General features: G+C 42.1%; 1 protein-coding gene across 4 annotated transcripts in view; it reads left to right on the top strand.

The window, feature by feature from the left end:
* The first annotated feature begins 2428 nt into the window (after positions 1 to 2428).
* PHKA2 (phosphorylase kinase, alpha 2 (liver)) overlaps positions 2429 to 12548 on the top strand; it is a 60544-nt gene continuing 50424 nt past the window's right edge. For 3 of the 4 annotated variants that reach the window (XM_005870942.2, XM_005870941.2, XM_005870940.2), the window contains exons 1-2: positions 2429 to 2517; positions 2863 to 3090. In XM_005870942.2, the coding sequence (XP_005871004.1) occupies positions 3013 to 3090 (78 nt within the window). In that variant the 5' untranslated portion in view covers positions 2429 to 2517; positions 2863 to 3012. Of the gene's footprint in view, positions 2522 to 2862; positions 3091 to 12548 lie in introns of all 4 variants that reach the window. The other variant, XM_014543452.1, reaches the window with a different exon arrangement.

Genomic DNA, 12548 nt, shown 5'->3' with positions numbered 1-12548 from the left:
GGTGCTGAGGGTGTGTCTGAGCAAAGGGCCTGCAGAGGGCCAGGGAGTACCGTTTGATCTTTCTCATGCACTGAATCTTGTGTTGAACGCGGAGGTCACATTTCTTCCACATTTGCAGCCCTGAATTAACTCCTTTGGCAAAAACACCCAAGGCAGGCCACGTGAACTACAAAGAAGACATTTTTTTTCTCATCTATAAAGCTATTCACTTCAAAATTTTACATATAAGTATTGAATCACATTTATTTTTTACTTATTTATTTTAATCCTCACCCATGGATATGTCTACTGATTTTAGAGAGAGAGAAGGAGGAGGCAGAGGAGAGAGAGAGAGAGAGAGAGAGAGAGAAACATCAATCAGTTGCCTCCCACACACCCTGACCAGGGGTCAATCTGGTACGTGCCCTGACTAGAAAATGAACCCGAAACCTTTTGGTGCACGGGATGACGCTCCAACCAACTAAGTCACTAGGTCAGGCAAGTGTTGCATCACATTGAATTGTACACTTTAATCCAAAAGAACAAATGTGTAAGAAATTGGAATGGGGGTGGGTTGGGAGGGCAGTGGGGGGGATAAGAACACATGTAATACCTTAATCAATAAAGAATAAAAAATAAAATAAAAAAGTACAAAAAAGATTTCTATATATACATTTTTTTTAAGTATGTAAAATGCTGTTTATGTAGTCACTTATGTTTGGGGATGATTTCTGTGATAAGCTTTGTCGGTAGAAATAGAATATATGAAATCTATAGTCAGAATTAGAAATGCTGCATCGGCAAAATCATGGCTCATCCAGCAAAATTGGAGACAAGTATGTATTAAAGAGAAAGAAGCCAAATGGTTTTGAGAGAGGAGAGACTAGGGTGGAGTTTAGAAGTTTGGGCAAAGATTATATGGGGGAGGTTTGAGCTATCCGTAAAAGGCTTATGAGCTCAAGAACTTCTAGGTCACAAACTTTCCTTGGTGGATCTCCCACTGGCCTGGGGACAATCTGGATAAATAAAGTAGAAGATCAAGAATTCAAAAAAGAGAAAGTTATCCAGACTTAAGTAAGAAAATAAAAAACTATGTGAGAGATGAAGGGTTTGGCACTTTAGTTGAGTGACACAGATTTACGTTACAGAATTTTTTAAATGAACCTGATTAGGGATTATACACAGGGGAATCCAGCTGAGCAGGATTGATTTTCATTCATTCATTCATTCATTCATTCAACATTAATTAAACTACAACTACATGCTCAACACTATAGCAGACATGGTAGGAAATACCAAAGACGGTTTCCATAAATAACTTACAATCCAGTTAGAAAAACATGCTGTACATGAAAAAAAAAATTACAATGAGGCAATACATTGTCGTCAAATGATGATGAAAACACCTATGATTTATGAAGTACTTTTCTAGGAACCAGGCATGGTGCTACGTGCTTTATAGTCATCCTCTTAATCTTCATAACCACCCTATTATTACCCACATTTTACAGATGAAAACAGTGAATTTGAAACAGCTAAAATAGCATGCCTAAGCTCACACCACTTGTAAATGGCAGATCTGGAATTTAAAGTCAATTTGAATTCACTCCAAGACCTAAGCTCTTAGCAAAGAAACTGTTATGGGAATTCAGAGAATAGGGAGGACTAACTGGAGGGAGGAACTGTGCGGACATTTAAAGGAAAGATAGGCTTCAGATAGGCAAGGAGGAGGAGGAAGGGCCTGTTGGGTGAAGCAAGCCATGGGCTTGTGGAAACAATAATTACATTAGAGAAGCTGTCCAGTGGAATTCACATGGGGCCAAATTTTGGTAGAAAATGAATACTGGGCCAATAATTGTGAAGTGTAGGTAATTATGGGTCACAATAAACTAATCCAAGTTTCAAATTGTAGGCCTATGGAGATTAACTGCAAGGTCTGGCCGGGTGAGCGGCGTCCAGATGACTAGGAGTGGGGTTGGGGGCGCTAGGGACCCTGTCCCAGCCACCCCCTTTCTCTTCCCTACTGGACCCCACTATTCCACTTCCGCTAGGCCCGGAGACTCAGCCAAGGGCTAGGCGAGGAACCCAGCCCTCAGAGGGGCGCCTGGGAGGCTGCAGTGGGCGGGCTTATTTTTCCCGCCTCTGGTGAGATTGGCAGCTCATTCTGGGAGCCTCCTCCAGGCTGCCTCTAGCCCAGCCCGGAGCCCTCCTTTACCCCCACGCCCTTGGAGGAGGGTTCCGCTCCGCTGGTGGGGACAGACCTGGGGGCAGGACTAGAGGGCGGGTGCCGGACTGTCAACACACCTCGGAAAGGCGGGACCGGTTGCGCCGGAGGGATTTTGGGGAGGGATTTTGGGGCGTCCTGGGCCCCTAGCGGAGCCCACGCCTACCTTGCTCCGTGAGTTCCGCTCCGCTCCGCGTCGGGGGCGGGGGCGGAGGCGGGGCTATGGGCGGGGCTCAGGCAGGGTCGGGGCATTCTAGGTGGCTGCAGCAAGCAGCTCTAATTCTCCAGCCTCCGCTGCAATCGGCAGCTCTCGGGTAGGTAAGGGGCTCCAGGAGGGATCCGGGTTCCCCGCTGCTCCCGGGATCTCCCTATTCTCCTTCCCCTCAGGCCGCAGCCCGGGCAGTTCTGTTTGGTGGTGGGGGCGGGGCCATGGCTGTGGGGTAGGATCGGGCTCGGGGTCCTCCCCCGGGCCTCCTCGCGACCGCCTTTAGACGAAAAAGGCTCGGCGGGGGTGTCCTAGCCCCACGCCCGGAATCCAGTTCCCCGATTCTCCCGCGGGGCCGCCAGAGGGCCAGCTGCCGTCCCCGCCTCCGCGCCTTCCAACCTCATGAAACTCTGGTTGTTTTCCAATCATACTTAGATTCTATCTTTTTTGCAAGCTCTGACCTCCGACTGCCGGGCTCCATCCCAAGAACTGATTGAGACTGTGAGTGTTTGGAACCAGGCCCGTTTGACAGCTGCAGCCCAGGCGTCCCACCTCCGCGCAGCAGGTCGGGCCCTGGGACCCCGGGAACGGGAGCATCGCGGAGATGAGGAGCAGGAGCAATTCCGGGGTCCGCTTGGACGGTTACGCTAGGCTGGTTCAGCAAACCATCCTGTGTTACCAGGTAAGAAGGGATCATCCCCTGTCCCCTCTTGGGTCCTGAGACTTTGCAGTTGAGAGCTTTCCTCTTTAAATTAAATCTTGCTGGCCTGTGATTAACTATGAGTCAGGGGATCAAAAGGCTGTGTGGCTACTCTTCACAGAATTTTTTGCCCACTGTCTTTTTGCATTGACTCTGCTTCTTTTGGGTGAGAAGGTGTGTGTAGGTGGACAGAGCCCACTGAATGAGGATGATGAACTCTGGACTTGGAGGACAGTAGACAGGAATGAAGAAGCTCCTGAGGTTTGCATCTCACTCTGGAGTGTGGGGCGACTGCTGCTGTCCCTCCCGTGGATCACCTTGTTAGCTACCCACCTGGCAGGGCCTTCGGGCTTATTCTGGTTGCTGTTTCACAGAGGAGAAAACTGCAGGCCAGAAAGGTTACTAGGGTCAGACCCAAATTCAGGTCTGCTCCCAAATTCCGGGGGACCTCTGAAGCTGCTCATATGGTCTGAAGCATGAGTATGCCTGCTGTTTTGCATTACCAGGCTAAAGTTATATGTGGACCCATCATATAAGAAAACTGGACTATTTTTATTCCTAGTGAAGACAGCAGCTATGTTGCTTGCCTTCAATCAACAGCAACTATTTATAGGACCCTCCTGTCAGAGAAGTAAGTGGCATTCCATGGTTAGATTCCTGGCCTGCAAGTTGAGAGCCATGGTCACTCCCAAGCCACTAACCATTATCCCTTAGCAAATTTCTCAGTCTTGTTTCCTCATTCTGGAAATATTTATTGTGTACCTATTATATGCAAGGCACTCTGTCAGGTGGCTGGACTCACACAGAAGAATAAATTATTGTAGTGCAGTGAGATTTATGCATAGGGTATAAGACCAGTATCCATTGTCTGAAACCCCTGGGGCCAGATGTGGTTTGCAAGTCAGAAATGTTTGGATTTTTAGAAAAGTAATATGCATATGTTATATATCTTCTATAGTAATAAAAGTGTAATATGCTAATTAGACCAGATGTCCTTCTGGACGACCTTCCGGACGGACAAAGCCAGGGCTGCAAGGGAAGCCCAGGGGGCGACCGGAGGGAAGCCCCAGTCCTAGGTGCCAGAGGGAAGCCAGTGCTGGCAGCCAGGGGAAGGAAGGCCTACTCTTGCACGAATTTCGTGCATCGGGCCTCTCTAGTTCTATAATAATTGCAATGGAGTCTGGGCAGCACCCCTTAATCAAACACATTATTATTTCCACATCAGAATATGAATATTCATACTGAGTAGGAAAGTAAAGACTGAAAATAGTTTTATATCAATTCAGGTCACCTTTTGCCACCAAATGAGCATGCTGCAAACTTAGGAAAGCATTAGAAATTTTCAGAGCTTATTGGCTTTTGAAATTGCACATGAGGGACTGTGGCTCTTGTTTTGGAAGGTTAGCCTAGCGTGGGGAGCAGAGGAGTCCTGGAAGAGATGATATTCAAATTGAGAACTAAAGAAGGAGTAAGCAGGTGAACGGAGGTTATTTTTTGTCTTCCTCTTTCAAATATATTGTAATTATATCTACAAAGTGTTTTTTAATATATTTTTATTGATTTCAGAAAGGGAGAGAGAGAGGGAAATGTCAATGATGAGAGAGAATCATTAATCAGCTGACTCCTGCACGCCCTACACTAGGGATCTAGCCCACAACCCAGGCATGTACCCTGACCGGGAATTGAACTCTGACCGCCTAGTTCATAGGTCGACGCTTAACCACTGAGCCACGCCAATCAAAGTGTTTTAAAATACAAGTTGAAAGGCTGTTCTTTTCATTACTGTGATGGAAAGGGCTATAAGGCGAACTGATAAAGCTTGGTTCTTGTGTCACACCTGGGTTTAAATCCCTACTTCTGCTTTCAATGAATGACATGTACTTGACCTCTTTGAGTCCATGCACTCATCTGTAAAATGGAAATAATAACACCTGCCTCCATTGAAGTATTATGAAGAAAAAGTAGTGCCCAGTCTGTTGCCTGGCATTGTGGTAGGCAATCACTAAATAGTGAGTGCTATTGGTGGTGTTAAGACTTTGATGTAGGCCACACACACCCAGGCCAAATGTCCTTGGCTTACCACCTTGGCCCACGATGCTCCCTTTCCTAAAGGCCTGGATCCAGTTACTGATTCTTTCTGGTCTTTGAACATATTATGTCTTCCACTGATATGGTGAGATCCTTGAACATAGAGACCTCATTAGTTTTGTTCCCTTTTCATCAAGCAGTGCTCCACACAAATGAAAGTTACTCTTAAGTCCTGCAGGCTCTGAGCCATCCTAATGACCTAGCTATTGATCCAGACTTGCAATCCCCCGGAAGCAAAAGAACTATTCTTGTTAAAGCAAATCTGCAGTGTTGGACTTTTCTCTCTAACATTTTAATGATTAAAAAGTGGACTGAGCCTTTAGTTGTATTTATTTTGGGGGTAGTTGGTGAGAAGCTTTCATGTTTGTCCTCTTTTCCCCTTCCCAGCTGCATTGTCAAGCTCTGCTAGTTAACCAGAATACTCCAGGTATGGTTCTGCTGGGAAATCCCATGAGCCTGAACATGTAGAATCCTACTCCTTCCCACCTTCCCCCAACCACACCCACCCTACCCCAATAGCTGGTCTTCACAGTTGTAGAATCGCAACCCATTTAGGGCTTCATCTTTTCTGAGTGATCTTAGGCATGCCACTTAACCACTCTGTAAAAATGAATGAATAATTTTGTTATGTATACTTTACCACAACAAAAAATAAGTGAGCTAGAATAATGCTTTCTAAAGTTTATGCTATATCTCCCCATCTACAGTAGATATGTGCAGATGTTTATGAGGCATTTTTTTCAATGTCAGCTGTTACAAGCTTTGAACTCTGTTTCTGATTTGCTTCTTAAATCAAGATCAACTTACATTGATTTTATGTGTTAGAAATCATTCAGTGTTACTGTCAAACTCATAAACATTCTTCTGTTAGAGACAATAGTTTGTTCATATCAGCTAGCATGTCAACCAATTCCTTTTCCTATATCCATGAAAGAGAATTTTTTCCATTAGTAATTTGCCAAATATACTTGCTGCTTAATATTATTTGAATCTTCAAGAAAAGAAGGAGAGAGCTATGTTTATAAAAAGATCCTTTGCAAGTTTGATTTTATATATTGAGAGAGTATAAGTATGTATTCTAAGAAGTATCTTCAAATATTTGTTGACTTAAAAAAAAGAAATTCCTAGATTTATTTTGGCCAGATAAGAAATACTAACTTTGTGCATTTCTTCAAGATCAGCTCTGTTTGAAGGCTCATTTATAAAACTGTTCAGTACAAAGTGATGATAAGAGAATATGGATCAAAAAGAAAAATAATGATCAAGGCAGTGTTCACTGTAATTGCAGATTATCCATATAATAAAAGCCTAATATGCTGTGTCCAGTCATCCGTTTAACCAATCAAAGCATAATGTGCTAATGATATCCTAAGGCCGCTCACTATGATGTGCACTGACCACCAGGGGGCAGATAGTTGACCGGTCAACCAGTCGCTATGATGTGCACTGACCACCAGGAGGCAGACACTCTGACTGGTAGGTTAGCTTGCTGCTGGGGTCCGGTCAATCGGGACTGAGCGAGATGGGCCAGACATGCCCTGGAGCCCTTCCGTGGTCCTCCCCAACTGGCCAACCTCCTATGTCCCTCCTCAGCCCTGATCGTGCACCGGTGGCATCCCTTGACCTGGCCTGCGCCCTCTCGCAATCCGGGACCCCTCAGGGGATGTCGGAGAGCTGGTTTTGGCCGATCCCGCAGGCCAGGCCAAGGGACCCTACTGGTGCACGAATTCATGCACTGGGCCTCTAGTTTGTTATAAAAAGCAGATTATTAAGAGACCAGGACAGTAACTAAATAATGCTATTTAGCAGCAATGGAATTTAAAATGAGAAGAATGAAAAAACTAAAACATGGAGTAATGGAAAAAATAGTAATAATTTTTAAAAGATATAATTAAATATTGGAAAGTAATAATATGGCAGAAGAATGGGAGGGGACTAGAGGTAAAGCATTCTAAGACCCTTATCACATTAAGAAGGAAGATAGAGGTATTACATATTTTAAATCAGGAGTTCATGTTTAAGCATTAGCATTAAAGTAAAATAAGTGGAATATATAACTTTTAAAGCAATGGAGGAACAAAAAAAATTTGACAACTCCACAAGAAGGAAGGAAAATAATGCTTGGGGAAAACAGGAAGTAAAAAAAAAACACATTCACTGTAAACATAAAGGACAAAACAAGAAGATGCAAATAAGTCCAACTATATTAGTAATCACAATAAATGTACATTTTAAAATTAGCCAGATAATAAAAATTATTTAAAAATATGTTAAGATGCATGTGGTTTGCCTGACTGGCGTGGCTCAGTGGTTGAGCATCAACTACGAACCCAGAGGCCATGGTTCAATTCCAGGTCAGGGCACATGCCTGGGTTGCAGGCTCTATCCCCAGTGTGGTGGCATGCAGGAGGCAGCTGATCAATGATTCTATTATTGATGTTTCTATCTCTTTCTCCCTCTCCCTTCCTCTCTGAAATCAATAAAAGTAAATAAAGATACATGTGGTTTATAAGAGACAAAATCTAAAACAGAGGGTACTGAAAGGTTGAAAGTAATTTAGTGGGACAAAATATACTAGGCAAATGCAAACCAAAAATAAATTGTTGTAATTATACTAATGCCAAGCAGTAGATTTTGAAATTTAAAAAAGTGTTATTACTAAATGATAAAAGGATAATTCACCAAGAAAATAAAGCAATTTTAAACCCACAGAATACTAACAACATTGCTTCAAAATGTATAAAGCAAAACTTGACCTTAATTGTAGAAGTTAAGTCCATAATCATAGTGGGAGTCTTTAAACTCCCCCTTTTCAGATACTAATAGATCAAGCAGAGAAATAATTAGGACATAGAAGATTTAAGCACCCTAAGAAACAAACTTGATCAAGTATGCATACATAGAACTCTGTGCTCCACCAATAGGAAATAGTATTTTTTTAATCTTGCAAAGTGCATATTTTTATTTTTAAATAATGTCTCCTTTTCCCCCCATTGACCTCTCGCTAGCCACCCCCAACCCCCTAGCACGTGCCCTCACCCCCCTAGTGTCTGTGTAAATTGGTTATGCTTATATGCATACATACAAGTCCTTTGGTTGATCTCTTATCCCACCCCCCGACACCCTCCCCAGTATTTTTGATACTTTCTTTTTACCCAAACTTGTCATGAATTTTTCAAAAAAGAAAGTGTCAAAAACACTGAAAAATCAAATTTATGTACACCACATTTTTGTGCCAAAATGAAAGAAAATTAGAGAGTGATAATAAACAGTTGCTAAAGCCCTCCCAAATATGTCTGGAATCTTACTAAGCCCACTTCTAAATATATCTAAGTAGGTCATGGATATACAGATCGTGGATATTTCATGGATCTAAGAAGAAATTAAAATGGAAATTATGAAATATTTAGAACTGAATAATCACAAAAGCATTCCAAACACAAATTTATGGAATATAGCTAAAGTGGGATTTGAAGATAAATTTAAAACCTTAAAATGTGTATATTAGAAAAGAAGAAAAATTTAAAAATTAATGAACTCAAGATCAAGAAAAGGCCAACAGGATGCAGCCAAGAAAATAGAGGAAAATAAATAATATAATAAGATAGAAGTAATAATGTAATATAAAACTAATAATATTAACAAAATCAAAAGCTGTTTTTTAGAAAAGACTAATAAATGGGTAAACTGGCAGGGCAATGGGAGAAGAGGAGCACCCTAACAATATAGGAGTAAATGGAAAAAATACTATGACTACTTTTTGGCAGTAAATTTGAAAATGTAAATGGACAGTTTTCTAGATAAATGTTACCAACATTAACTCAAGAAAAACATAAAATCCTAATTAGACCTATAACCATTAAAGAAATTGAATGAATCAAAAAAGTCCTAGTCCAAGATGGGTTTATAGACTAAGACCATGGAACATATAGAGGTTTTTTTATTCACTTATCTTTGAGGGGTGAAGAAATTTGGCTTTTATTCTGAGTGGGAAGGAAAGCCACGAGTTTTGAGCAGACCAGTGACATCTGAATAGGGCGTGAGAAGAATCACTTGTAGGGAAAGGGAAAATCCCCATTTCCCTCTTCTGGTTATTTTTGGCTGAATGAATAATTAAATCAACAGGAGACAGACTGACAAGAGAAAATCAAATTTTAGCTCGTGTCCAGGGGAACCCCATATACATGAGAGAGTAAGAGACCTCGCATATATGAGAGGTTCAGAGATAGAAAGGGCGGTTGAGGCATATAAGACGTCCTGAGTTAAGGATGAGGTAAAGGTGCCTTCGCGGCTTCAAAAGGTCATTGCAAGATTATAAAAGAAATAGTAAATTACTAAATTACCCAATAGATAGATCCAAAGAAGTCATCTCTGATAATCTCTATGGGCAAGGCCTCTAATTCAAATTCTTCTTGGGGAGGGGTGGGCAGAAGTTTTTCTTGAGCTTGCAGCTAAAATTGCCTTTGGCTCAAGGTAATCTGCATAACACTGTAGCACATTATGGGGTAGCTCATCCTGAACCTTCACATACTCCACCAGCTGCATGGAACATTGATCATAAGGGGCCAAGGAGCAAAGCAGTGTGACCAGTTACGAAGCTTCTCCAGTTGGAGCATGATGGCTCAGGCAAAGGTGGTTGCAGTGGAGACAGCTGAGAGTGGTGGAATTTGGGAGAAATTCCAAAGATAGAGACAACAGGATTTACTGGTGAATTGAGTGTAAGGTGTGTGGGAAAAAAGAGAAGTCAAGAATGACTCCAAGGTTTTGGGCTGGAGCAACTGGTAGAATGGAATTGCTATTTACTGAGATAGAGAAAGTTGTAGAGAAGCAAGTTTTGGGAGGAAGATAAAGGGTTTAGTGAAGTTTTGGTAAGTAGGCAGTTGGATATATGAGTCTAGAAGTCAAGGGAGAGGTCTGAGCTGGAGATAAAAACCTGGGAGTTATTGGTACATATGTGGTGTTTAAACTTATAATTTTCAAAACTCACAAAACTCACAGTCTGGGCCTCTAACGTGCAAATGGCTTTATCACTCTAATAGATTTTTATTCTTTACTTCTCACTAATTCCTGTAGTAAAGTGAGGCATTAGTGAGATTTCAGTCCTTAACCTAGTGTTGTGGAATCTTACAGAACACATTCACAGGTAAATGGGACCTTCTCTAAACACCCATCTTCTTCCTCTGTTCCCATGAGACTTGGCTTTTAGCCTCTTCATAGCCCTGATCCACCCTCTAGGTATGTTGCAGATAACAGATGTCCCTTTGGAAACATGGTGCTTGTCAGTGACAAAGTACACCAGATGCACTCTGCCAGGCTGGCAGTTCAGTGAAACTCTCATTTTCCTTGTTCTGGAAACTCCATTTCCATTAGCACTGGCTTTTGGTATCCATTCACATGCTGTTGGTAGGTTGCTGTTAAAACTTGTAGTCAGTTGAAATTTCTTGTATCTAAGTATTAGGGCAATATGTGGCTGGGTCACAGGGTAGCTGCTAGGGTGGGAGAGGGGGACCTTATTTGGAAAAGGGAGAAGAGATTCTGTTTAAAGATTTGTTAGAGCCCTGGGGGTGGGAGTGTATATGCATAGGGAGCTGAGTCAGCTCAAAAGTGTGGGAGTAATGGCTAATAAAAACATGTGAGCCCAATAAATAAATTAATGTTGAATTCTGTCTAGTTTGTTCCAACCTATTGTTCAAGTTCAAAAGTAGTCTGTTGTTCTCGTGTTGGCTCAGCATCCACTTTGCAGCCCATACATGCCCCTTCCTTTGTATGCACACTAGAGGCCCAGTATACGAAATTCGAGCACTCGGGAGTGGTGTCCCTCAGCCCGGCCTGTACCCTCTCACAGTCAGGGAGCACTCGTGGGATGTCCAACTGACAACTTAGCGAGTCTAAGCTGTCAGTCGGACATACTTAGCGCTGCTGCGGAGGTGGGAGAGGCTCTCGTCACTGCTGCTACACTTGCCAGCCTTGAGACTGGCTTCTGGCTGAGCAGCACTCCCCTTGTGGGAGCACACTGACTACCAGGGGGCAGCTACTGCATTGAGCATCTGCCCCTGGGTGGTCAGTGCGTGGCATAGCGACTGGTCATCCCACCATTTGGTCTATTTGCATATTAGTCTTTTATTATATAGGATACCCTCTTAGGAGCAGTAGATATCACCACTTCAGCATCTCTGGCCTCTTCTGTTGTTAAAATCTGCCCCATGCCTTGCTTGTTCTGAGAATCATCTTTGTATTGCCTCCAGCCAAGGCAAGATATCCCCTATTTGTGGACAGGAATTTTAATATGGTTGAGATGGCATTACTCCCCAAACTGATCTTCAGATTCAACTCATTCCTATCAAGAGCACAGCTGCATTTTTGCAAAAAAGTGTAAGTGCTGTTTCTTGAGTATGTATGATGAAGACTTTAGCTTTTTAAAAAAATCAAGGAGAGCCCTAGGTGGTTTTGCTCAGTGGTTAGTGTTGACCCTCAGACTGAAGGGTCAAGGGTTCATTTCCAGTTAAGGGCACGTACCTTGGTTGCAGGCTTGATCCCTGGACCTGGTCGGGGCATGGGCAGGAGGCAACCAATCAATGTGTAACATGTTTCTCTCTCTTATCTCTCCCACTCCCTTACACTCTCTCTAAAAATATCAATGGAAAAAATATCTTTGGGTGAGGATTAACAAAAAAAATTTTTCAAGGTGATAATAATGTTGAATATTTCTTTTTAAACTACACGTACCACCCTAGGGAGTCATGTACCATATCTTCTCCGATCACCCTCTATCATTGTACCCCTACCTCCTATTAAGTTCACTGCCCTACCTTCTGCCTTCTCAAATTTCACCTCTGTCCTGTGAGTTTACTATTCTCTATTTCACCTATCTCTTCTCTTCATCTAGCAATAAGTCATTTCCTGTGTTAGAAGCAGTTTCCTGTTTTATTCACTTTTCTACTTTTAAAGCAAAAATGAGGTTTTACCTCCTGTTAGAATCATTCCTAAGGTTCATGTTGTACAAATCTGATTTGCTTCTTCAGGGTTTCCTGAAGAAAGATTAAACCGAAGAATGTGTAGAAAAATAAAACATACATTCTTAAAGTGAAAATTACTTGTATTAACTATACATAATACAAATATAGATAGATAATATATACACTTTTAATATCTTTGGAAATATATTTCAGGCTATAAATCAGTAAAAATATAATTCTTATTATATATTTGTCCATTTATTTATTTAGCACCTAATGAGGTCAGGACCTTGGGTTAGAGTGGTAAACTAAAAAGGTAGACTTTGCCCTTAGGAAGCTTAAAACATGGAAGCAATACTTAAGATTGTGCCAGAAAGATATCCCATTTTTAAATTA

The sequence above is a fragment of the Myotis brandtii genome, unplaced genomic scaffold, assembly GCF_000412655.1.
Source record: "Myotis brandtii unplaced genomic scaffold, ASM41265v1 scaffold326, whole genome shotgun sequence".
Lineage (NCBI taxonomy): Eukaryota > Metazoa > Chordata > Mammalia > Chiroptera > Vespertilionidae > Myotis > Myotis brandtii.
This window is presented reverse-complemented; position numbering and strand designations above follow the sequence as displayed.